At 45.3% G+C, this 27,569-nt stretch overlaps 1 protein-coding gene across 1 annotated transcript; it reads right to left on the bottom strand.

Annotated features, from left to right (window-relative positions):
• Positions 1 to 4,932: 4,932 nt before the first annotated feature.
• On the bottom strand, positions 4,933 to 6,793 carry aplnra (apelin receptor a). Its single transcript, XM_041937514.1, has one exon. The coding sequence runs from the start codon at positions 6,649 to 6,651 to the stop codon at positions 5,569 to 5,571; it is 1,083 nt and encodes a 360-aa protein (XP_041793448.1). The 5' UTR covers positions 6,652 to 6,793; the 3' UTR covers positions 4,933 to 5,568.
• Between the last annotated feature and the right edge of the window lie 20,776 nt (positions 6,794 to 27,569).

Here is a 27,569-nt window from a genome sequence, read left to right as displayed (position 1 = left end):
GCAACAACACATGTTTATTGGACACCTATTAACTTCTGGCTACAGAACTATGAATGAAACATAATTCACACAAAGCTTTTAATTTGATATTTTATCTAAAGCACAACCAAGCTAGCTGTCTTTATGCTAAGCTAAGCTAAGCTAAGCTAAGCTAACTGCTGCTGGCTCCAGCTTCATAGTGAGAGTGGTATTATTGACCTTTTGGCAGGAGTGAAAAGGTGTATTTCCCAAAATGTTTTCAAAAATAACTTGTCAAAGTAATACTTTAACTTAATAAAACTGATACTACAGCTGTATGTTAAATTAATAAACTTTAAAAAATCTACGGTTGTCACGTCTAATTTGAGACCTTCTTCCACTTGGCTCTTGTTTCATTGTGAGACATGAAAAATTGGTTTCAAATGGAAAGTATTTCTTTATAAAATTAAATATTCAACAATCAAACTTATATATGTATATAATTTTTTACTGCTTGAATTTTGATATTTTATTCTGCAGTTTGCTCTTTTTAGTCCTATATCACAAATTTTCACTTTTTTCACGGTGTTATGCTCACAGTCATGGTACACTTTATTTTCTACACACTGCCATTTGCTGTAGATATTCTTTTTTGTGCAATACTTTTTAATTACTACTGTTTACTATTTTGCTATTTTATTATTATGTATATAATCTTTTTACTGCTCGCTATTTAGATATTTTATTATGTATAGTTTGTTCTTTATAGTGTTATTTAACAATTTTTCACTTATTTCACGCTGCAGTGCAATTTCCCAGCTTGGGATAAATAAAGTCTATCTATCTATCTATCTATCTATCTATCTATCTATCTATAATTTGCAGAAAAAAACATTGTTAGTATTATTAAGAGTCTAACACTCAAAAATTCAGCTACTCAGCTAATTAAATCACAGTTTTCAGAGAGAGCAGGTGCAGGCCATACTTTAATTTACATCAGACATCGGCATATGAATGCTGCTAAACTCTGATTGGTGCATGGAAGCATGAGACATCACCTATTTCTCAGTTGAGCCACGCCCACTAAGAACAGCACAGTGGAGAATTAGAATTTAGTGAACTTAGAACATTTAGAACATGTTTTTTCAGGATCTTTCAAGAATAACAGTTAATTGGAGAAAAGGGGATAAAAAAAAGTGAAGAAAAACAAACACACCACATGTACCACACACACTCCTGCTCACATACGCAACCACCCCACCCACACACACACACACACAGGAACAAATGCAGCCCGCTTTTCAACACCCTCACCCCCTCCACCAAGTCCTCTTTCCTGATTTGGGGGCTCTGGACTCACAGGTAAGACAAACAGGCAGTCAGAGGGACACCCAAAGGTCCTTTTGATCTTTCAGACAAAGGTTTTGGGTGGATGATCAGCGATGCTCTCACCACCTCCCTCCTCCACCTCCTCCCTCAACAACTAATGGATGCAGAGAGACTTTCCCTAACTGCGTCTTTTGTGATATGTTTGTGTTGAGAGTGACTATAGGAGCGAGGAGCTGATTGTGTGTGTGTGTGTGTGTGTGTGTGTGTGTGTGTGTGTGTGTGTGCGTGTGTGTGTTATGGTCTTACGACAGGTGGACGAATGTCACAGAGAAAGTAGGGTTAGCGTTGACAGCCCATGGAATGTGTCAGATCTCTGTTTACATGTGCATATGAACACACACACACACACACACACACACACACACACACACACACACACACAACAGAGTGCATTTGTTGCTGCCTGGGTGGGATGGAACAGCAGGGAGATCTGAGGGGAGGCGAGCAGTTGTGTTTTGGCTCAGATGGCCCATTTGGGTTTGGCAGCTCACACAGACGGCGACGCTCAGATCACCTGTGTGTGAGATCACCTGTGTGTGAGATCACCTGTGTGGGAGATGCTACAGTGAGATTAACAGATAAATCTGTGATATTCTAGATTCTTCTTATTATCCCCATCCTCTGTGCGTCCGAGCCTGATGTATCTCATCCACACTTACATGTTTTTGCTTTGTTTACGTCGAGCGTCCACGTTACTCGTTACGCGTTTTGGAGCCACTAAAACAGAGACTTTTTGGAAACGCTGCTGACCCGGTTCAAGTTTGAAAACTCTGGGATTACATTGTAGTCTGGAGGGGTGGAAATGGAGGCTTTTGTTTCCTGATTGGCTCTTTTGAGTCATGACGTCCTTCCCTGATTTGTCACGCCTGTGTGACTCTTTTTTTGAAGAAATTTTATATACAGCAGCGATATACATCTATGAGCTTTGACTGGCAGCGGTTATTTTAACATGTATAACAAATTCCATGTTCTGCTGACATTGTTGTCTGTGCTAGCAGTTGTTGCGCAGCTAAACTTTGCATTTTCTTCATGCATGAGCAGGGGGCGAACACCAAACACCTGCAGGCGCACACCCAGTGTATTAAATGTAAATGTACGTGATATGCATTATCAGTGTGATACAATGCTAAAACGTCGCCTGGTTGTCGAGTGTTTTCATTATGAAACACTGTTTTAAAAGTAAAAGCATCAGTGTGGATGTAGCCTCAGTCCTCTTTGCCATAGAGCTTTATTGTTGCCCAAAAACCCTTAAAAAAAACACATGAATGAAGCACACTGTAACACTGGGTGACAACTTCTTTTACTACCATGAACACGCGCACTGTAGTTTATTTTTAGTCGGCCCCACAAACGCCATCCTGCTGCTGTAAATACTAACCAGGACCAAATGTGGATTAATATGCGGCAGAAAATAGTCCCCAACAAATGCACTATTTGCTTCCATTTGAGTGACGCTTGCTAAAAACTACAGAAAGCAGCTCTCTTGGGAAATTATTGAGCCCATTTTTAAAATGAAATTATACATTTGAGACTAGTTTTAAGAGATTCGCGTCATCAGTAACAACAAATAGGTTTCAGGACTGAGAGCCACAGACAAGGTTGGGACGCTATTTCATCTTTAGATATGACAGGAAGTCCATACGATAATAATAAAAGATAGTAAAACAAACCTTTGCTTAAGAAATGCTTCTTTTCATTCTAGAAAAGCCTCATTGTGGTGATTAGAGAACCGCTGCAATGGGCAGTATGTAGTATTTTTGAAGTAGAGGGAGTTTTTTGTGAGGTAGCAGCTGTACATTAAAAAGTTCATGCTCTACTGTCCTGAGAGAATACTTTGGGTGCAGCGTCGAGCCCACACCCAAACATCCATACAGACAAACAGGTCACACGGGCCACACACGAACGCCAACAACATTTATGTGCATTTGGAAGCCCCACACAACTGTTGTTTTTGTGTTGGCGGTGCCCCCCTGTGTACGCCCGGTGCTTCGGTCGGCTGGTATTCTGGGTGAGTTATCCCGAAGTGGACTTGCTGGCTAACAGCATCAGACAAGCTGTCAGCCCAGCTCATCTCAATAACAACAGCAAGTCTGGCCAGCCCAGCATGCATGATTGACTCCACCCTGATTCCACTGTCTTACTGTCAAACTCATACTGTTTAAAGATGAGGCCTTTTGTTCTGGTCCTTAGATGGTGTAATTGTTCTGTAAAAGCCTGTGTTATGGGTTTGGGTCAGCGCTTGGTAACTTACAGCACTCACAGGACCTTAAAAATCTATAAATATAGTAAATCCTTCAAAACGAGTCAACTACATGAAGAATAACTGTGTGTTTAAGCAGCTCTGCTCTGTCTGTGTGTGATGAACAAGCCGAGGCCTCACATCCATCACTCCCAACCATCCTGTGATCTACTTCAAGCTCTGTCAGATCTGCTCCACATAGCCAGGATGGACAATAAGCAACATATGATCTCTCCCTCAAGATGAATCACGAGGCTTCGCATTCCCACCGTTTCACACATGTTGTTACTTTAAGGTGTGATGCAACTTCCCCTCCCTCCCTCACCTCATTCACAATTTCTCTTTTTCCGAGAAGTCCTCCGCTCAGCGTGTTGGAGCATCTGCGGTCGGACGCCCTCCTCCCGTCACCCCCGTCAGCCCTGCCCTGCACCCCAACAACCGCTCTAACTGCAGTCTCTTGTCAGCGGGGACAAATATTGACTTGTTCGGTGGGCCGACTTCTGCCAGGATTAGCGCCCCACTTCCCCCCGTCGCTGCCGCCATCTCTAAACGCTGATTATGTCCAGCAGAGCTCATTACTGTCAAATCAAAGGACCCCTCAGAAGAGTCACTCGTTGGTAATGACCCTATTATTCAGTGAACATGTGGGCTTTGGTTGGCTTTACCTCCTGCCGGTAGAAAGTCCTGCCTAGACGCCGACAGCCTCTTTGTGACAGTAAATAACATTGTTTTACATGAATTTTAAGTCCTTTAAAATGGACTTAACTTGCGTGTTTGAATAAAAACACATTGGCTGCTGCCTCCTACAGCTGGTTCTAAATAAATACAGTCTTTTAAATGGAAAAAAAACCCTTTGATTGTATCCCGCAGGTGTGTGTCATCCCACAGTTAAAGTACCACATCTGAGTATCGAATACACACTTTCAGGTTCGCGGCTGCTTTGCATAATCCGGTTACAGTCTGGATACTAGCTGTGAATCAATAGAGATTAGAGGTCTATTAGTCTGAAGGTGTAAACCAAATGCAAGGCATTCATGACAAAGCTTTGACCCTCTGGAGATACTTAACAGTGAAACAGCAGGATGGTGTAATGAAACTGATGTGAAACTGCAGGTTCAAAGAAAAAAGTTGAACTTTTAACACACACACACTCTCAAAGGGATCTGGTTCATAGAACACATCTTTAATACAGTAGTTAGTTACAGTGATGTCAAAAAAATAAAACATATGCATCAAACTAAACATTTATTTACAGAGTTCCTTTGACCCCTTTAGTGCCGTGACTACACTGTGAAACCCCTCCACCCCACCCGCCCCGTTCCTGTTCCCCAACAACATTTGTCAACTGCCATCTGCCTGTCTGCCCCCGTCTCCTCTCCACAAACTATATAATTAAGCTGCAACACCTTTTCTCCTCTTACACCCCCCCCTCTCCTGCAGCCCAGACTTCTACCTTCACAAACAAGCTTTAAAGAGGACACTGCTCTGTTTGGTTTCCCTGCACACGCGTTTCTTTAACAAGTGCTTCTAAAACAAAACAGCAATAGATCTGAACAAGAAAAAAAAATGCTATGGTATGAAAATACTGTACAGCTTCTTTATGTTTCATCCAGTGTAAACAGATTTCATGTCAATTGATTTACAATTCCCAACATCACAGAAATGACAAATGAGACTTTTTGCAGAACAGGACAAAACTAAAAATATACTTTTTTTTCTCTGAGACTTTGAGGAACGGAGTAGCGAAGGAGCTCAGCCGGCTGGCTCCTGCCTCGAGTCCACACAACAGACAGAGCGTCCGCCTCTCCGGCTGCAGAAGAGGAGGAACTTCGTATGGATTTCATGACTGTGAGCAGTGACAATTCAAAGTTCATCATCTCATCTTACCAGCTTTGCACAATGGACACGTAAAGTCTGATTTTTTACAAGTGTTCCAGAGGTCGGAGCTGGGACCAGCCCCGCTCCACCTTTCCTTTGACTCTCTACACCTTGGTGGCCAGAGACTGAACCTCTGACTTCTGAGTCTGGGCGCTGAGCGTGGACGACATGGAGCTCATCTGGCCATGCATAGCCTTCTTCAGGTTGAGCAGGCACAGACACTGGGAACGAAAGCGCAGGTCGAAGAAGGCGTACAGGAATGGGTTGAGGCAGCTGTTGACGTAGGCCAGGCAGGTGGCGTAGGGGTGAGCAAGCAGCACGAAGCGCACTAAGCCGCAGGAGCTCGGAGCCAGGTTCAGGTAGGACAGGGCGTCCATGCTCTTTAGGACGTGGAAGGGAGTCCAGCAGATGGCAAAGACCACCACCAGTGTGGTGATGATCTTCAGCAGCCGCTTCTTCTTCTGGTCCTCCTTGCGCAGGTTGTTGAAGTGGCGCGTGACGGTGCAGCCAATGAAGCAGTAGAAGATGGTCATGGCCAAGAAAGGTAGGAGGAAACCCAAGGCGGAGGAGGACAGGCTGAGCCCGGCGATCCAGAGGTACTCGTGCCTCTGGTTCCCCGTCACCAGGCTGAAGTCCATGGCGCAGGTGGTCCTGTTGCTGTTTTGGTCGTTCACGGTGGTGCGGAAGAGCAGCGTGGGCACAGCCAGCAGGCCGGACAGGAACCAAATAGCACCCAAGGACGCCAGCATGGTGCCCCGAGAGCGCAGCCTGCTGCTGGACAGAGAGTGCACGATGGCCAGGTAGCGGTCAAAGCTCAGGCAGGTGAGGCAGAAAACGCTGGCATACATGTTGACCAGAACAACGTAGCTGCTGATCTTACACAGAGCCACACCGAAGGGCCAGTGGTAGCCCAGCGCTGTGTACACGGCCCACAGAGGTAGGGTCACAACAAAGGTGAGGTCAGCGAGAGCCAGGTTTCCAATGTAGACATCTGCAGCCCGGCGCTTCGATTTGGATCTCCAGACGGTGAAGATGACCACGCCGTTACCCGACAGGCCCAGGATGAAGATGAGCATGTAGAGGACCGGGATGAGGGAGTAAGAGGGCTCCCACTCTGAGAAGTCACAGTCAGTCTCATTGTCATCATAATACTCATAGTTAACATATTCCCCAGTGGTGGTCTCCATGCTGCGGCGGAAAAGAGCTCGAAAGAAAGAATCCTCTGTTCTGAGAGAGTCCTGTACAGTTCCAAGTCCTCCGAGGTGAACCAGAGCAGAGACGAGCCTCAGGAGCTTCTGCTGGGCTGCTGCTGGGAGCTGGGGGAGTGGGCAGACTGTGTGTGAGAGTGAGTGACTGCTGGCGCTGTCTGCCTTTTTAAACTCGGCCCTCCACAGCCCCCCGGTTCCCTCCCAGGACGACCCCCTCTCCTCCGCCCCCGGTGAAACATCTCCCAGCCCTCCCCCTCCTCCTCCAGCTCACCTCTTCTCTCCTGCACCCCCGCAGAGAGGTCAAACCGTCATGATGAAGTTTTCATACAAAATTCTTTCTTATAACTTTAAAGACCTGCAGGAAAAGACAAATTCAACATTCGCCTTAAAACTTCGGCAGTGGTCGACACACCCACCCTGCTCCAAACAATAAAACTCATTAATCAATCAATCAGCAGATTAATTAATGTTTTTTTCTGGCAGTTTAACTCGTTTTTCTGCTGAAGATCAAAGATTTAACTGTCATTTAATGTTAACATTTAACCGGACATCGCAGCTAATTCTAATTATAATAACAATAATAATATTTAAATGTATAAATGTGGATAAAAGCAGACAAACAGAAGCAGACCTGTGTGTCGGCGCCCTTTTTCTCTCCTGTTCAATCTTCCAGTCGACAAATAAAAAGACTTTTCTGTGCGGCTTTAGTTTCTCTGTGACTTCGTTGGAAAAGATTTCTCTCTGAACATCTCAGCTGCTCTCGGTTTTAAAGACAATAATCACAATTAATCCGCTGTTTTCGTCTCCTCTCCGCGCTTATTGGTGAAAGATAAAGTTGCTGCAGCCTTTACGCATCAGAAATGCTTGAAATGACGATTTAATTAGATCGACAGCAAACCGTGTGAAGATTAGATTAAATGTCAGTGGGCAGTTTAGCGCAGGTGTGAATCCAATTCTCGAGTCTGGGGATTCATTTCCATGAGAAGAGGACGAGCAAACACACCGGGCCGAAACAAAAACAGAAGGAAACCTCACATTGACACCATCATCGTGCCAACAATCGATCTCTAAATCCTTTTCGTTTAATGCTTAATGTTCCTTTCACTGCTGCGCGCATCTGAGAGGGCAGGAAGGCTGAAAGTTGCTCCACGTTTGATTGGAGTGAGTTTACGCATCAGTCTTGTTGTTTGCGCAGTTGTGCGCCCCGCTGCAAAAACACGGGAAACGGCTTTTTAAAGGATTGTTAACATCCCAACCGAAAGAATTAAAAGATTTAATTTTGCATTATGGAGATTTTTGCTGAGCACAACCAGCTGCAAACAACAGTTTTGGCGAATCAGCTCACAAAATGTGTAATTTGTAGAGCTGGAATGAGACTGGGAGCCAGCTCAAGTGAATGAATGACACAGAGAACAGTGCTGAGCCTGAAGTACAGCAAGTTTAGTTTGCATAAAGTGTCCAAAACAGGCCTCCTAGTGGTGATAGCAGGCAGTTACTGCATGAATCCTCACAGTGGATTATTACTGTAAATGCAGCAGCTTGGAGGAATGTCTTTGGTGAAAGGAAGGACTCTCTCTCTCTGATCAGCCTGCAGCTAGCGACTGGTGATTGTGCTGTGCGTGGAGTCAGCTGAGGGGAGTCGAACACGCCGAGGCTTCGTCCTTCTTCCAACATCTTTCTCCTCCGCTGCAGCACACGTCAGCTGCAGAGAAACACTGAGCTCAGTTTACATGTCGAACCAGTCACTGCTCTCAGTGTGGTTATGATAAGAGAAAAATGCTTATTCTAGTTGTGCTTGATCCTCCACTTACCCACCCACACACACACACCAGGTGGGTCTCACCTCTACCTCATTCCCCAGGGAGAGGATTGGGCGCCTGCTGCTTGCAGGCCCGGCATCCCTTAGACAAATAAATCAGCAAATTTAAAAAATAAAGGCGAGTAGATAAGAAACAGATGGTCAGATTAGACCACGGTCTTGGATATCTCCAGAGGACCTCCTCACTTGTTGATCGCAGCCTTTAAAGGTGCCAAGATAAAGTCCTGCTGATGATCCAGAGGCCAGTTTTACGGTGGGGCGGGAGGATGACTATCAGCTGGGACTGGAGGATTTACTCACATGACTCTCCAAATAAAATATGGGTGAAATAGATTCATTCTTTTTTTGTTTTGTGTCATGTTTTCTTTGTCACCTCGAGCTGCATTGTGTCACAGGGTTTTCCCTCTGAGGCCTGGACCACACATGTGTCCCCGTCCACAGCTGCGACTGCTTTTGATCTGCCGCTGTAGCGCCGCTGCTGCCGCTGGGATATGGCTGCTCCTGTCTCGCTCCGACCATGAGCTTAATCTTCACTCACATGCATCGCAACAGCTGATATTTCACACAAAGAGAGGGAGGTGTGTGATAGTCGTCTTTACAGAGTTCACCGGAGTCAGTGGCAGGCGACTTGGGGGACATTTGTAATGGACCCATGGCAGCTCCGGTCTGCTCAGAGGACAAGATAAGTGTTTGAAGGTGTAATCTGTGACCTGAGGTTTTGTTTGAAGTGTAAAAATTGATGGCAGCACACAGATCCCCCCACCTTTCTTGATTTGCGGCCAATACGGCAGACCCCAGGCCCCACAAATCATGCTGAGGCACCCAGGCCCACAGGGGGTCTGGGGTCACACTGTGGAGTCCTTTGAGAGACAAGGTTGATCCCTGAGTGCACACCGTCCCTGCTGAAAAGACTTCATGTGGAATAAAGGCTACAGTAACTCAAACTGGACCCTGTTTCGTGCTTCCATCCAGTCGAATCACATCGCTAACTGTTAGCCGCAGCTTTCACATGGGCCTGCTAAGTGCCGACTCTGCTGTGTCAGACGACGTCGCACCCCTGTGCCATGCAGCCAGCGCCACACCCTCAGATGTGCGAGGGCGCTGCTCCTGCGGAGCGCTTTGCTAATTGGCAGAGCATCTTGTCAAACTGCAGGTTATCTGAGGATGGCTGGCTGCCGCGAGTGGCTTCTGCACGTCTTCATTATCGGCGCAATAAGAAATGAAACGTCTCGAGAAAGCACGAGAAATAAGTACGCCCTCACAGTGCGAGATGTGAAGCTCTGTAAATAACTTCCAGAGGACATTGTGCTCTACTGTAATTAAACCCTTCAGCTCGAGGTCAGCCATAACACAAACAGCTATCTCTTCCCCACATCTGCCTTCTCTTGACCTCCGCACTGAGCTGATCTCCACCCAATCATAAGAAACGTTAGCGCTGATAAGGCTCCTCTATTGTTTCGTTTTTGTCGCTCTAAGCACTTTTGTCTTAACGAGCAATGCACCTGTTGATGGACTGCTTTTAAAAATGTCATCATGTATCCAGGATTAGGTTCAAACAATGGATGCAAATAAATGTTTGACGGAAGAAAACGTCTCTCGTTCAGAGATTGGCGTGATTTTTGTGGCATGAGCACAAAAGAGCAAGACCCTTCCCAAAATTAATGCATTTGTCTTTGCACCCAAGAGAAAAAAATCTACTTTTCTGTTTCTATACTATTTCGAAACAGCACAATTATTTTCACAATTAACTAAACATTCAGTAGGAATTTAACACAGTACAATCTTAATATGTTAAAGGAACAATTTTCACACAGCCACCAAATGCTATGCATATGTTCAAATGCACATTTATGGTCTGTGGTGCATGCAAATGCATTTTTATGTTACAATTTTAAGGAATTGTGCAGTAAATCTCACAGGAGAAGAATAAAACAAAATCTAAATCGAGCATGAAAAGACGTTGAAAGATGTCACCCTTCCTTTTTATGACCACCCCTTTCATCTAATCTGTTTTTGGACGGTTTCCACTGTTTAAATTGCCTCAAGTGATGTCACTTGAGTCAGTTGGATCTGAAGAGCTAACAGTTAGCAAAATTAAAAACATCTGTTGGGAGTTAGTAAGAAGTGATCCGACCAGACCTCTGTAGCCCTCGTCTCTGCTTCAAGCTGCATTAGCTGCTAGCATAATACAGCCAAACCTCTGATTGGATTGCTAGCAGTCGAGCTGCATTATGGGTAATGCAGGCGTGACGTTTTAACAAAGAAGAATGCATGGAATGAACAAGCAAATATCTCTTGCTCTGCTCCATTAATATGGATGTTTTTTTAAAGTGGGAGTTCAACATTATTATAAAGTGCAATGCTGAATCAGAGGAACTTTAATGCACTGAGAGCTCACTGCTTCCCATCTGATGCTGCCATGTGAAGAAGTAAACCCTTCCAGATTTACTGCAGCATTTACGTGTCAGTGAACTGAACATGTGCGTGCATCAAAGTGGAGTTTTCCTTGGATGGCTCAAAGGGTTTATCTGCAGCGCTCGTCCCGCTGTCTGCGTCTGGGAGACGGTTGTGTTTGACAGACATATCAAAACCCAAACATGGTCCAGCCGGAGCCAAACGACAGCAGTGTTTGCCAGTCCATTATCATTGTTGCCACGAGAAACAAAAATCCCGACTGTTTATTTGTGACTTATCTACCTTCCTTATTGCGCGACTGCCAAGAAATAAAACACACACACACACACACACACACACACAGGCACCATTTCTATTGTGACATTTCAGCTAATTTGGCCCCAACTTCGTTTAGATTTTCTCTTTTCTCGACAGTTTTTCTTCCCGATTAAAACGTTTTTAACACGTCATGAAAGCAGCAGGTCTAAGCAGGTAACCATGGCGTTGAATGTGAGGCTCTCTGCTCGTCCCGTCCATCCCTGTTGTCTCCGCACCTCCAGTAGCTTGGTCAGGAACCAGGGGGTCACAAGGTGTTTCCCCTCTCTCTTCTCAGGACCCTGGACCACCCTCCCTGCTAAACTGCGTGCGTGTGTGTCAATGGACAAAACAGCGAGCGCCACAGGATGTGCTATAATAGGACAGTTTGTCCTCTCCTACTGAGATGCTTCTGTCAGACGTTTGTTTTATAGCTGCTTGAGGTAACTTATTTATTTAAGAGACGCTGTGATTGAATGATAAGATAAATATTAAATATTTTTTCCTACATTCCCAGACTGATGTTTTTATAGAGACGTAAAAATGGGTCAGGTTGGTGCTTTTCTGAAAAGAAGCGGCACGATCATTTCTCATATCTTGTCACTCTTCAGGCAAGTTATTTTTTTAAGCCGTAGCGTGCAGGTGAAGCACAAATCTTAAGTGTTTCACCTGCACACAGGTTTCCTCACCAGGGAGGAAGGAAGAAGGAAACCTTGTAGAAAAAGTAGGAAACAATAACCCAGGAGAAAATAAAGAAGCGGGAGATGAGTCTAATGAAAGAGAGGATGTAAGGGAAGAAATAAAGGGACAAAGGACAGGGCTGATGAGAGGGTTGTGGAAGGCAGGCAGGCCGCTTCTCTCTGTGTTGTAGAGTTAATGACAGGGATTAAGGAGCCGGGGGGGACTGCTGGGATCTCCAGGCTCTGCTAGACTCCAGCCCAGCCCTCCCATCATCCCAGGAGATCTGCGGGAATCTGACTCCATTTGGCCTAAAATCTCCTGACAAAACAAAAACCCCGTGGCTCAATTAGGAGGAAATGAGTCTCTCCCTCCACACTGACATTTTACTCACTCCCCTACTATAGTTTCACCGCTTCTTCAGCGCATGCAATGAGTAGCGTGAGTGTCAAATCAATTATCTGGGCTGCTTTTAAGATCTGCTTCTTTAAAGTTGGATGCTTATTCTTAACTGTTAGACTGGGAGACTTATTCTGAAGTGGCAGGAAATGCCTGGATCTCATAATCAATAAGCGGCGGTATGATTTTCCTTTAAACTAGAGACACGGAAACCTAAAACGCGTCCCTGTTATGAGACGTCAAAGTGAAAACCCAAACAGCAGCCCATGTGAAAACCAGGTGCTTTGCAGACTTTTCGTCCTCAGTCTCGCAACGCTTGAGTGGAACTTTTGTCTGTTGTCCTCCCACTTCCTTCAGGACGGGAATGAAAGAGCTGTCACAGACCGGACTGGCACTGAGAAAGACCAGGAGGGAGTCCCTGACAGAAACGGACAGTGAGCAAAACCATGAACGCAAATCTGAGACAGTCGTTAGACTTTAATTGTTAACTTTGATCTCTGTACGATTTGAAGGCCTAAAGATTTTCTCTGCGCAGCAGGACACAAAAAGAAAACAGGTCTGAGTGCAGAAAGTCCAGCCCAGAACTGGAGCCGAATCTAAAGGAGCCTTTTCTGAAAACTGCTAAAGTAAGAAGCAAGTTGTAGCCGACACTATGAGCACGTCAGGAATATCTAGACTATTAGTATCTCAGAGGATTTACAGCCGATATGACGTCTGTTTCATCACAGAGGAGCACTGTGCTATGTGTCTGTTCTTATTTCAGGGCCATGGATGACCATGTTCTTCAGGAGTTTTAAAAAAGCCCTTTCAAATCTGAGCAGCTGTGTTTATTCACCACGTGGGTTTAGTCTGGATTCGGTGGCAACTGCTGCTGAATGCAGTTAAACCGGGGGCGGATCAGGCCTGCACTCCGCTCCGTTAAAGGATATTTAGCAGGTTCAGTGGTCATCGCAGGTACAAAACAATAAAGTGTATGCTCTACTGTTACACTTTTATGGTAGCTGTTAACCTCCCCATCAAACTTAAGGAGCAGTCCTCGGCATTCTCGCCACCGGTGAAACTGCAGAGCATCTGACAGTGGCGACAGTGAGGCGGAGGCTGCTCTGTTCTCCCATCTGTCAGCTGTTTGACAGACAGCAACAAACTGTAAATCAGTCACCTCTGAGACGAGGCCGGCCCTCTCCCCGCTCAGAGCAAACACAGCGCAGTGTGTGTGTTCGTGTGTGTGTGTGTGTGTGTGTTTGTGTGTATTGACCCTGACAGCTCACAGTCTCATTACTGCAGTCATGTGGCGCTGATGCTACGTCGCTATCTGGTGGGTCAGGTGTAGACAAACTGTAGGATAAAGAGCCTTTAGAGTAAGTTTTGTGAGGCTGAAACTAAATCTTCCTCTTCTAAATGAAAAGTTGAATTCATAATCAATAGATTTTATTGAAATTCTGTTAAGGTTTCGTTACATTTGGACGGATATCAGACTTCAATAACATCTTTAAAGCTGCTAAATAAAGAGGATCTTGGGAAAAGCAGGCAAATTCATCTGCTCTTATCTTAAAGCAACCGTTGTGGTTGCTGTTCAGCAGAGGTTACAGAGTGCTAAACTAGAAGTTTACGTGAATAGAACTGAAAATGAGGAAGAACTATTGCACCATCGTTCACATTTAGCATCACAAGTTATGGGACCTGAAACTGAGCGTGTTTGTGCGCGAGTCGATCCCACCGCTCGCCGCCGTGTCTTTGCAGGGAGCGGTCTATTCTGGGGCTCTCTTGGGCTTGACTGCAGCCAGAAGCTACAGCGCCTTTAAAGACTGACAACAGCTTCAAGGACTCAGACAATAAAATCAACTTTAACACTCTGTCGACAACTTTGATGTGCAATCACAAGGCGAGAAGAGGGGAGGGGCGACAGGGTGGGAGCAAAAACATCCTCCGACTTGCCCTAATTGTTTCAGCATCTGTTTTGCCGTTGCTATCAACCAGACAGGCTGAAAACACAACTGAAAACACACATTCAAAGTTTCCACTCGCTCCATTTCCTTTAATCAAACTGCCCTCGCAGTGACTGATTGCCGGACCAGACCTCGGCCTCGTCTTGCCTGTCTCTCTATCTCTGCTTACTGTGCAACTCACGTTAAACTCTACAAGGTCTCAATAATACTGTTCTTTCCCCTCCAGGAGACAGCTGATAATTACATTAACTCATTACAGCTGATGATTATTATCATAAAATGTGATTGCAGGAGGAAGGGTAGGATTGTGCCAGCAGGAATAAGCTGTGTTTGAATAAGAGTGCGAGGCCAGGGTGTGCTAATGAAACGAGACCAACTGGCTGTGGAACGTGGCCTTCCCATTATACACGTACTTCAGGTTTCTAAAAGAGGAAGCGGGACGCTGTTAAAACACAAAAGGTCCAGATGTGAGGCCCCCTGAAACGCATCTCACTGTCTGCCTCGTGCTGAATGCTGACAAATTGGCCTTTAACGATCCCAAAACAGGCCTAAAGTCAATGTCAAAGCCATGTGTCGCTCTTCTGAGGCCGGTGTGGGAAGGCTAAGTGCCTCCAAAAAGAAGCTGGGACTCTAAGAAAATATTTGGACAAAGCCCTGCACTATTTCAGCCTCCGAAAAGGGCCGATCCACATACTCGGCACTCAGCACATGTCGTCGCACTTGATCCGGCTCGTGGATTGAGGGCTTGGAAACACAGCTGAGGGATTTAGCAAGACCTCTTGCATTATTGATGAATAGAGAAGACATTTCTAAAATTGTAAGAACACATTTTTTAAACTTTAGATGGCAAAAATGGTGCTAAAGGTTTGATAAAGTCAATGATTTGGCTCCACGCTCATAATGTGGCCTAAATTTGAGCTTCCAGGAAGTTCTACAGCGTTTCTTACAAAGAGAGCTCCTGGGTGTGATGGGTGACGCCAGCATGTGTCAGCTGGCAGCACGATCTCCGATGAAGCCAGATGTTTGGACCCCACACTCGTCCAGCTATGATTTAGCTGAAGCAGACAGCTGCGTAACACACCCCTCCATCCCTGACACCACCACTCCTTTAATCTGCTGCTAGCCACCACAAAAACACTCTCAGCATTTAGTTTAACATCAGCGTGACAACCTCCATGTATACATCACTATCCCACACGCAATACCAAAATATGATGCTGCACGTGAATCAGTGGTGTAAAGTGTGAGGAATAGGCCTATGAGCTGTGGCTGACGCTGACCCGGATATGAAATACGATTTGATCTTAAACCTCCTCACAAATCTTTGCAGCTACGTCGTCATTTAGTACATGACTTCCATATGGCCTTAATACCACCGAACAATCAGGCAGAGCCGTCTCGAAATATGAACTGTGACAGCCAGACACTCACAAATCAGTGGAGCAACACTGCTGACTTTCATTTATCTTCGTCTCTCTGCTGATCACATAGAGATCAGATCAAACCGTTATTGATCCCCTGCAGGGAAATTTGATTGTTGCAGCTGCACATTGACAAAAACAAGTTAAGAATGATAGAAAGTACAGGAAATAAATAATTGCATATAAAACTGACATTGGAAAACAGTAGAAAGTTTAGTTTCTGTCGGGGAAAAACTAAATTGACATAATTAATAATTAATGTAATAAAAGTATTATATAGAATTTTAAACACACACACACACACACACACACACACAAAACTGACAAGAATGTCGCCTTCCTGCAGCGACGTTAGCATTTGAGCATCTCTCTCAGCTCTTTATACAACTGCTCCTGTCGTGTTTGTGCAAACTGTAAGTGCAGCACGATGAATTCTTTCAGGAGAGATCGTTTGACAGCGAGCACTGTTGTCTCATCTCATCCCTCTCTGTGACCTTCAGACGTGGTTTGACGACAAACTAGTTTGATTTCAGCAAACTCCCGCCTATAGGCACAGTGGTGCTTTGAGCTAAATGCTAACATTAGCATGCTAAAATACTCACAATAACAATGTTAACATGCTGACGTCTGTGTTCACCACCTCGGTTTATTCCTCTAACATTTGCTGCACAAAATGTACAACTGAAACTGTGATTACTGTCATAAAACACAGTTTCACAAAAAATCACAGCAATCCATCCAATAGTTGAGACATTTTTAGACTGGAACAGATCAACCGACCAGCATCACCATCCTCTCTCCTGTTTTGAACCAGTGTCTTCCTTCATGCGCAGCCAACAAGAACAAAGTGTGTGATTCCTCCACCCAATGAGCAGCCTCACACTACTGTGTGTTCGCACCTTTACATTTCAGACGTCTAAACATCCCGATCGGAGCCGTGATTTGGGAGTGTTTACACTGTACTTTAGACCCCGAGTGAGTCTTTGAGGGAGAATCAGAGAGAGGGAACAGGAAAGTCTGCGGAACCCATCACGCTGCACTGACACTACGCATAGGATTGATGCTGTGGTTTGGTCCGGGTGCAGGGTTCAACGACGCAGCCCTTCCTGCCTTTGTTGGTCTTTGTTTAGGGTGGTGCGCCTTCATCAACCAGGGGTGCCTTTGTGCATGACCCCTGCTCTACAGGTTCCTCCTGAAAGATCGCACTTCATGCTGCTCTGCAGTGTCACTTGAAATTTGATGTATTTCATTTGTAAATTGAGCAGAACCAGGAGGGACTAGCTGTCTTCATGAGTATCATGGAAACTGAGTGTTTTTTTTAACAGATGGTTGCGGTGGGTACAACCCCGAGGGCCTTTAGGATTAGGGCTGAGAGGGCAAGCCTAGACCTGTTCTTTTGCCTTCCGTTCATGAGCCTGCACACACCACTGACTTTACAAAACATCATTTTGTTGAACAGCTGATATCTGGTTACACGAACCAAATTACAAAATTCGCTGATGATGGATTAACAAAGCTGATCTGAATCCTCCATAATTAAAAGGGCTGAACATTCTCCCCTGCACATCTGTGCAAGTGTGACTGCATGGGTCCATGCAGAGGGCAGGACGCTGCATGACAGCAAGATCAAGGTCAGGGAGTTTGGAGGGGGGGAAGAGAGGAGGACACCCAGGCTCTTTTCAAGGATAATCTCCGCTACCACAATACAGAGTGACAAGCTTTCACAGCCCCAAAAGGCAAACAGCTCTCAGCATTCCAACATGGCAGACTGATCGGTCCATTCATACGCAGGACGGATGACGACTCATCACCTCGCTCATCCCGACATGCAGGGTGGGGGGATTTTGGGGGGGATTTGTCCTGCAGGAGAGGAGCCTCACCTGTCAGAGGCAGAAAAGCCCTTTGGCTAGGACACAGAGTGTCAGATGCTTCCTGTAGACGCACGAAGAAGAAGAAGAGCGGCTTAGCAGGAAAAATGAACCTTTGCTTGAAGTAAACCACACATCCAGAGCTTCCTCAGGTTATGACTTTGTGACACTAGCAAACAAACGTGGCTTGAATTGAGGCAGGAAACTTGAGATTTGTGTGCATGAATGTTAGAGAAAGTCTCTTCAACAAGGCGAAGCCTCTCAGTGATCCTTATCTCAGCTTTAACATCCTCCCTGCATGATGCACAAAAACCTGCTGCAGCAGATTTAAATGTTAGTTAGACATTTTGAGAAATACCTTTAGCTACAGCCAGCTAGCGTAGCTTAGCACAAAGACTGGAAACAGGGGGAAACAGCTAGCCAGGCTCAGTCCAAAGGTAACAAAGCTCGCCTACTAGCTGCTGGGTCTAAACAACAGCTTCATATTTACTGTACAGACACGAGAGGAGTATCAATCTTCTCATGTAATTGATGTCAAGAGAGCAAAAGAGCATATTTGTTAAAATGTTGAACTATTGCTTTTAGAGCTGGAAGATTTTTTTTACCCAGAATGCAGTGGGAAATAAACAAGTCACAAAGTCTCAAAATAAGTTTTTGTCAATTGTTTCCAAGTTAATCAAGCACTGCTGCGCCGCATTGTTCAAGATGCCATTTGGCAGCAGGCCTGTAAATCATATTCTGGTCTGCGCGCAGCAGACACTTTGCAGAAAATGAGGGAGAATCCAATTGTTTTCGCCTCCTTCCCCCTCTCCCTCTGTGGCTATCAGCGGGTCTCTGGAGAAGTGCTGGTTTCCGCGAACGTGATGGGGAGATGTTTCCTGTGGCAGGTCTGTCTGCTGCTGATTAGAGCCCATCCATCAGCCGGACCTCCTTGGAGCGGAGAGGAGGGCACTGGTCAAATCTGTCTCCCAGTCCAGACCAGCTTCTCATATACTGGAAACAAGGTTAAAACAGGGACACGCCCTGCCCCTCCACCCCGGACGACACGGCCTGATAAACCCCTCAGCTGGCACTCACTGATTCAAATTTGGAAGTCACACAATAAACAATGCACGAGCCTCAGCCAAGATTTCCTTTCTAACTGTAATTTGACACATCTCCAAGTAACTCTTATCTCAAACTCTTTCATAAAGATACACAGCTCCAGCTCTCTGATTGGTCAGCTTGGGCCAAATGCTGTATATGACCTGAAACTCACACACGCGTTACATGAACTGTGTTTCTGGGAATGTGCAGCGGCTGCCTCCAGGCTCGCGGAGGTCAGAGTTGCTTTGTTTCTCCGTTGCAGACATGATCCTTCATCAGCTCTGGTCTGCAGGCGCTGATTGCTCCGTGCAGCGCTGGGGTCGGTTTCTTCCTCTGTGGACCTCGGTGCCACTCTTGGGTAAATCGGCCACAATGGCAGGATGACTCCAGTCTAAAAACAGGCCGCCGTTCGTGCCCCCTGCTGTGTCGAGGCATTTTTCTCCCCAGTCCCCATCACTTTCTTTGGCCTCCAGTGTAAAGTGTAAACAGGAGGCAGTGAAGTATCCTCCCTGGCCAGGCAGAGGAAGCCACACAGCGTCTGGAGATCGAACCCTCCTGTGGTCAGCTGGTCAACCGGGAGGCAGCTCTACCGAGTCTGAGAAACTGTGTCACGGCTGTGGTCTATTGTGTTGGACATTGTTTGTGGATGGATGTCAAAAGCAGTGTGACCTTGCATGAGAAAGAAACTTTGCTCCAGTCTTGCAATTGTTGAAGTGCCATTAGTAAAAAAGGGAGATACCCAATGGGGATCAGCTCAGGGCATCAAGACCCAAACAGAGATTTAGTTTAAAGTAGTGATCTGCAAGATTTACGTCCTGGTTGATTTGGTGAAACCTGTAGTTACTGCTGGTAACAGCAAATTCACTTTAATGCTACAGATCCCAGAATTCAGGGAGCAACAAAACAAACTTTTGTCACATTAATAAAGAAAATCAGGTAATAATCATCCTTTAAAAATCGCCCTGTGAGCAACAGTGATCTGATTTTCTGCTGCGTGGCAGGCGTGAGTGTCACTCAGTGCATCTCCAAGATCAAAAACTTCAACAAGAGCAGCAAACGTCTCAGCTGGTCAGACTACCATCAGTGCCGCTCTCTCAGGTCAGGAACCTTCCTCCAAAAACAAAAAACAAACCTGAAGCCCAGAGGTGATAAATTGTGCTTGCATTCAAAAGGAAGACCTGGTCTCTTTTTATGTTTACTCTCTCAACACTGTGTAATCAGCGGGTATTACTGTTTATGACACAGGTCGCTAACAGTAAAGCTCCAACATGAACGTGTCTTGGAACTTGTTGTAACACAAATTCCTTTGTAGTACAACCAACACAACATAGTGGACCACGTCAGAAGAAGGAATTCGGTTAAATTTATGCTGCACTTTGACTTCAGGCTCATGTGCTTTTAAAAGGCCCCTTCCAGGCATGCGCTGGTACGGATGTAACATTCCTCAGAGAGCAGTAAGTGACAGAGCACCGCTGACCGTGTCACCTCAACCTGTCGGCCTGTTGAACCTGAGGCTGACGTAGACAATACCCGGGTCATCAGGCCTGCACTGCAATCACTACGGGCAATAGAATCCATTACTCAGGTTTGACCTCTGACCTTTGAGGGAGTGTCAAAATAAGGTAATTAATAAAAAGGAGGAAACAGCAACAAACATCAGTCAAAGGACAAATTAGAGGGTGGAAGATACTCAGTCAAAAAACATATAAAAAGTGTCTTCAGCCATGTTAGCAGCCTCTAACCCCTAACCCGTGACACTGTTTGTGTATGTATAGTGTTGACTGTGCTGACAGTCTCAGAGTAGCATGCTAAATTTGCTAATTAGCAGTTAACATTTGGTCATAAACCAAAGTATTAGATTAAAATTAAAATGTGGCCTGATTATGGCTCTAAATGGAAAGAACGAGAAGTTATTGCATTTCCACCTGAGGGGGAGAAACTGTCAGGAAACTCATCCTCTGGGGACCACAAATGTCTGCACAAAATTTCATGGCAATCCATCAGATAGATGTTGAGATATTTCAGTCTGAACCAGCTTGACGTAAAAATTCTGTAAACGGTCCTCTGAGCATGGCAGGATGCATCTTATCAGGCTACAATCTCGGGTTAATTGCCATCTGCATGCATAGCAACATAAAAAGCAGCCAGAATTCATTCAGATCAGCCTTGTCACTGGAGTTTATCTTCTGGCAGGAATACAGACAGAATATGGGTCAGGAGAGTGACCCGGTATGCTGGAGGAACTTGGCTTCTTGGGCTCGGAGTTATTGAGCAGCAGCCGCAGAGGCCATCGCTCTGCTGCTCTGGCAGGAGAAAAAGGGAAAGAGGAACTTGGGTCTTCCCAGCTGCACCGCTGAAGGGGGAAATGAGGTGCAGGCTTGGAAAGATTTATAATAAATTTCACAGGAAGGATTACAGCATTATATTGTAAGTGTGGCTGTAGTAGAGGAGAGGCAGGCAGCACTTGGCCCAGACGGGAATGGTTCTGTTAATAGCTTGGCCGCCGCTGCTGTCATTGTCCGGGAGACGCTACGCCGGGCCGACTGCTCTTCAGATACAGCAGGTCTCAAAGGCAGACGCTGAGATTTCCTCTGTGCCATCCAGCTGCTATCTGTCATGACCGAGAGGCTCTGAAGTTTCAGCCAGCTGCGCCTGCAGATCGGCTCATTGCTTCATTCTCACTACAGTGCAGCTGGATGGGAAGCACTGAATTACACACACATGCAAAAAGTGCAATGAGATTTTACCGCTCCACAGACTGTTTGGAGGGAAATTTACATCATCATGTCCTCATGCTGCACATTAACTCCTCTTCTTTCCGTGCATAATTCTACAGAGAGTTTCCACATATCTCTCATTCATGTTCAGCATCATTGTGAACTGGACTGTTCCAGGACAAACCCACCAAATTCCACAGCTAACAAGCACCATGGGGCAGAAGAGGAGGGAGGCCTGCTGACATTTCACCAAGGAATATCTTATCAGACAAAATACCACCAGCATGCAATTAACCACCGAGCGAGGCCATTTAAAGTTAATTCCCTGTGATAAAACAACTCATGCTCTCATTCCCTGACCCATGCAAATGTTGTGCAACTCTGCAGCAACTCCCAAATGCTAAATGTGATATATTTGCAGTTAAATAACACAGAAAAAATGTTTCCAGACATAAATTAAATTGCCAGACTGAGTCAGTCCAACAGTACAGTACATGTGGAGAATACCCTCAGCCCCGGCCCTCCTCTCGCCTTTTGTTGCTCAGGCGTGGGTTGTCAGATCGCATGTTCGCTAGCTGTCCTACACTGTGTAAGAGGAGGGCATGCTCGGTAAAAGGCTGCAGAAACCAGCGGTGTGACCTGACGCTGGCCCCTGACCCACACCCAATGGGAGCGAAGCTCAACAGCGGGACGCCGCGGCTGACATGACGGCTCCTGCTGGGAAAGGGAACGGGCGAGGCACAGTTCACCCCTAATCCACCAGATCGGGCTTCACCAGGCTGGTAGCCTTCCTGCAATGCTGCACTCACATTCCTGCACATCCCAAGAGCGCAGAAGCCCCCGCTACACCAGAGGAAGAGCCCCTGTTGAGCCTCATACAGAGAATGAAACTACAGTGTGGCAAATGATGTCTGACAAGTGAAAAACGCCGATGTGAGCGTGCAGACATTTGCTCAATCTTTGTATGTAATACAACCGTGTGTGCAGGACCCACATGCAGCGGCATGTTTCAGACAGCATGTCACACACACGAGGCTTAAGATGTTGCCTTTGGGGCACAATGCCCAAAGCAAATACTGCAGATCTCTGAAGAGTTGAAGCAACAAGGGTAAGGCATTCAGGGCTCCCTGAAAGCAATTATCCTGGCATGCACACACACACACACACACACACACAGAAAGACCACGGTCAGTCAGTGGTGAACGGCTTGACTCCTCAGGCTCTGGTTCTCCAAACACACCCTCTTCCTGTTTTAGTAGGGGGAAAATGGGAGCAGCACTGGAGAGGAAGAGATGAGAGACACAGCAGGGTGAAGTATCAGCATTCAGCAGCCAGGACACAAACCTGTGTGCTGCCTTAACTCTGCTCAGTCCAGCTGACACCAATAATACATCCACAGGAGATCCATCGAAAATTATAAAAAAAGAAATGTGTTGCTACTTGAACATGGAAACTACAATAACCTCATGGGCAGATAGCATTGTTGCTATAATTAAAGCTGGTTTGAGGTGTTTTTTGTTAGCGTGTAGGACAGGTGGACTTTAATGCCACCCAGGACGTAACAACCGAGGGGTCAGAGTCAAAAGGTCCTGATCATGTTGTTATTGAAGCTTCAGTTGATGAAGGTGGTGATGATGGTGGCACCATCCTGTACTATAATATTTATCATATTTCATGTAAGTTGATCAGATATGAAGACACCGAGGTTGAGCTGCTCTGTTTCATGTGTGTTGCTGGCTGTTTTGATTTGGACATTTTTCACTATTTTCTGACATTTTATAGGAAACAGGATTCATCAGCTAATCAATACAATACAAATACAATAATCTGCTGATTGAGCAGTAATGAGAATAACAATATGCTGCTGCTTCAGTTTTATCTTTTCTACCCAAATGAAAAATATTATATTAAAATTGTACTTTTTGAAGTAGTACTAGCGTACTTTGTGGTATTTTTGTTGCCCTCAAGTATACTTAAGTGTACTCAAGTAGTCCTTGAATACCACTGAGTAATACTTGAGTATTCTTGAAGTGTAAATAGTTAAACTGGTTTTTACAAACTTTAAGTTAACTGAAGCATCAAAACACACTCGCAGTACATTTTTGTTTCATCTCACCAATTGGTTGAAAATATACTTTAATATACTTCAAATGAAGTGAAATTAAAGTTCACTTTCATTAAGCTGCTAACAGCGAATTACAAAGGACCTGAAACTAAGTTCTCTTTTCATAGGTACAATTTGTATTTGTATTTGTATACAATTTGTTAGTGTATTACAAAGTACAATTTGTAATACACTAACAATAAAGTACACTTAAAGTACTTTTAGATACCACTTTAAGTACTGCAGAATTAGTATATTCATTTTTTAATACATTTAATTATTCCTTAATGATGTCTGTTTAGAAGTAGACTTTTTAAAAGTATATTTCAAGCATACTTTAAATTAAACACAAAAAGTTGAAGTAATGACTTTTCTATACTTCAGTTATATTTCTGATCTAAAGTACACAACTTTAGCCTTAAGCTAGTACAAACACAGGGCATCCAGCTGCAAGAGTATAAATAATGCTGACTAAAAATTCTGCACACTTTACCATCTTTGGCTGGTAAAACATGACTATGAATATCATGACAATCCAAAACGTTAAGATAAAACAGATGTGTGCGGTGATGTTATTTTAGATGATGCAAAAATGGCTCAAGGATAACAGGAAGCAGGGGAGGGATGTGCAAACCGCCAGTGTGTGAGTGCGCATTGACAGGGTGATACTATTCATGAGCAAAACACAAAACATAATGAGTGCATGTAACGGTCCCAGTGCACTCGAGCAGGGGTGGGACGTTCTAAGCACATGGTTTTCCCACATAAAAGCAGAAAAACAAGAGAAAACCTTTGGCTTTCATCTGCAGGCACGAGGCGAGCATCAGCTAAAACATCAAGTGTTTTTAAAAAGCAGGGGAAATACCGGGATAACGCCAACATGGAAAGCTCTGCTAGTGTGAGCGGGGATCCAGCGTTTGGTGTTCAGTGACACACAGCGCGGGAGGTGAAGACACTGGACGCCGTGTTGCCAGTCTCTCAGGAAAAACTCTGTTAGTTCCTCCCATGAAAAACAACACACCAGTCACGGTGTGAATCAGAAGAGCCGTATAGCGTCTTCCTGTCACCGCTTTTCTCACCGCGGTGAGCTGAAGGCCCAATCCGACGAGTAATCAGCGGAGCTCAGTGTGAGCGGTTGGACGGACCAATCCTGTCGTCACACCAAGCGGATTCCCGGTTCCTATGACTTCCTGAGGGGCCCCTGGGTCTGCATGGCGTACAACCATTCATTATTACACTTTCAGCCACACTTATCTGAAAGCACACCCACCGGACACACAGCATCTGCTCTCGTATGATGCAATTCATGTGGAGGCAACATCTACACACAGCTCTCTGCAGACATCCTGAGGGAGCGTTGCAGAATCAGGGGAATGCACATGAAAACGTAGGTTTTATAAACTGGATCCTCTTAGTTTTTTGAATGCTGAATGAAATTATTTGGACGCAGGGCGGAGAGGAAGACCTTGGTGCATATTTCTTTGCAGCCTGGGACATTTTCACCTCCTCTCAGAGGTAAAGAGGGCCTCCTGTTCTGACCGTCATGACATCAGGGCGGCCCATGGGGCTCCTCGTCTCCTCTCCTGCTCTGCCTGCTTCACATATCACTCAGAGGTGGAGCCACAGCTGGACCACTTCCACCCCACCAGGGTGCAGACCTCGTTACACCACACCAACACACATGTGCTGCAGCCGCCCCGGGATCCATCCGACCTGCACTGGATTATTCATACTTGAACGAGCTCCTGTATTTTACACGTTCTGGCCCCTCTATGACTGCGGAACAAGTGGTAACTGATGAGGTTTTGCTTGACCGGTCAGAGTTCATGTTGATGTGCCTCTAAGTGGGATTCATAATAGTTAAAGGATCCTTAACTGTGGCCAATTTAGTAAATCCCTTCAAGTATCAGATAACATACAGCTAAATGTTATTGCTTTTCTCTCCCTGCAGTTAATCTTCAGCAAGAAGGAACTCAAGTTATTACTGGTGACCAAAGCTTATACATCTCAGATAATTGATTTTTTGTTCTTTAAATCCCTCCCCCAAACAGCGATTGACCAATCATAGCTTAGCAACTATAACACAGTCAATCTTTGGATTTCTCCAAATGCAGAAGTGATGTGTATAGGAGGGTGCTGTCTTCTTTCAGCCTTTCCACAATGAGTGGATTTAATTGTCTGCTCGAATGTAAGCTGCAAATTTTAGCCTGTGTGGCTAACTGGACCACATTTTGCAACTGGCACCTCCACCATGTGGGATTCCCCATCTCTGTGGCAGCTGTTTCTACTGTATGAGAGTGCAGGGTAAAGTAGCAGCTCTGTTGGCTCTGTATTAGATTTGGGCAATTAATGTTTGTGAAAAATGTTAACAATAATGGACAAAATATCCTGCTTGTCCACGTATGTGAGCTCAGCATCCAAAAAGGGTTATGCTAAACTACTACAGAGCAAAACAAGAACAATCCTGTTTATTTCCATATCTTCCACATGGATGTTTAACTGGTGAAGATGCTGACTTTCTGCCAGGGACAAGCAGCTTTCGCTTCGGTCTTTTAGCAATACAAAAGCTTTATGTACACATATAGCATCCAATTTATATTTTAGACCCCTTTTACAAGATTGTCTGATGAAATCTGTTGTTGTAATTAAAGAGCCTTTTTTTAATCTACCTGCCTGAAGTCAATGACTCATATTGTTTCAAAATTAAGATAATTTCAAGTGGTTAATCAGCCACTGAAAACAATGCTCTCTGTGCTGTTTGAGGCTGGCAGGCAGGCTTGGTGACTGGTCTGTGCCTGGTATATGATCCTGTATTAACAGCTTCCTTTTAGCATTGGCTCTGTACCATCACTTCCATTATTAGTGGGCAATAATGGTTAGTTGTGCTTCATCCCAAAGGACCTTTGTCATCCGACCTCTTTCATCCAGCTTCTCCTGTGTGGCAAATTCTCTCTAAGATATAATTATTCACAGCAGGCCAGAGGTAGATTCAGGCCTGTGAGATGTCTGTCACCTGTTGTTCGCACAGCCAAACATCTATACCAGGCCTGTTGCTCCCCCCCTCCTCTTCCTGTGCCTATGTCTTTGATCAATAATTCTGTGGCCACCCATCCACCATCAATATGTGCACCAGAGAGGGGCCCATTGTCATCTAATTACAGGCCTGCTACTCTCTGAGACTGAGCCAGCGCCTGGGTGAGTGTGATTAAAAGTCAGCTGGGGCATGCGGCTCTTTCAGCTGGAACCAGCAGCACAGCCAACCAGAGCTCTCCTCAGCACGCCTGACATTTTAAACACTATTGCCGCTGACGTTTCTCTCTGATGGGGGTTCACAGGACTTAGGAGTTACGTGATTGAGCATCTAATTTGTAATGAAATTGAGAGCACCTGTGACATCTGGAGAGGCTGGAGCTGAATCGCGCATGGGTTCATCTTCAGAGCGAGAGGAGCGGAACATCGGGACAATGGCTGATGGCATCAGGAGGGGGACATCAGCCACCTGAGTCACGAGGCCACGAGTTACGAGCCAGAGCCATTCTTTGTCTTGACTGAGGTGAAGGATAGATCTTGAGAGCTTAGATGTGTATGCGTATGTGCTTGCATGTCCATCAGTATGTACTGTGTGTACTTTAAATCCCCTCCCGTCCTGTGATAGCAAGGATCAGAAAAGTTTTATTTGATTCACAGCAAATCAGTTCAAGATGGCGACCGAGCCTTTAGCCCACATCCAGTCCACTGTAAACGTACAGGAGTGGATGGAGGAGGACTTTTCCTGAGGGAGCACTCACAGGAAACACCTTCTGCTTTATTATCTTTCCTGCTGTTATCGCTGGCAGCGCCGGCTTGCTCTCTCCTCTCCTTTCTAATCTCCACGACCGGCGCGGCCCGCACGCCATCCCGGCATAACTCCTTTTTTCTCATGCATTCTCCAAGGCCAGTCTGTTCCTATAACCTCGCAATTCAATCAAAAGCAGCGATCAGAGAGCAGAAATTAGCTTGGTTTGTCGGAAAATCACACTTGAGCTTGCTCGGCTGCTAGTTAATAAAAGCAATGCACTGTTTCTGCGTCTTAGTGCTCCTTGTAATTGCAGCTAAATGGAAAGAGCAAAGTGACTGAAGCAGCTCTGACTCACTCATCTGTCCGTGTGTT

Source organism: Chelmon rostratus, chromosome 5, assembly GCF_017976325.1.
Source record: "Chelmon rostratus isolate fCheRos1 chromosome 5, fCheRos1.pri, whole genome shotgun sequence".
In the NCBI taxonomy this organism is placed as follows: domain Eukaryota; kingdom Metazoa; phylum Chordata; class Actinopteri; order Chaetodontiformes; family Chaetodontidae; genus Chelmon; species Chelmon rostratus.
The sequence above is the reverse complement of the archived record's forward strand: the minus strand, read 5'-3'. Positions and strand labels throughout refer to the sequence as shown.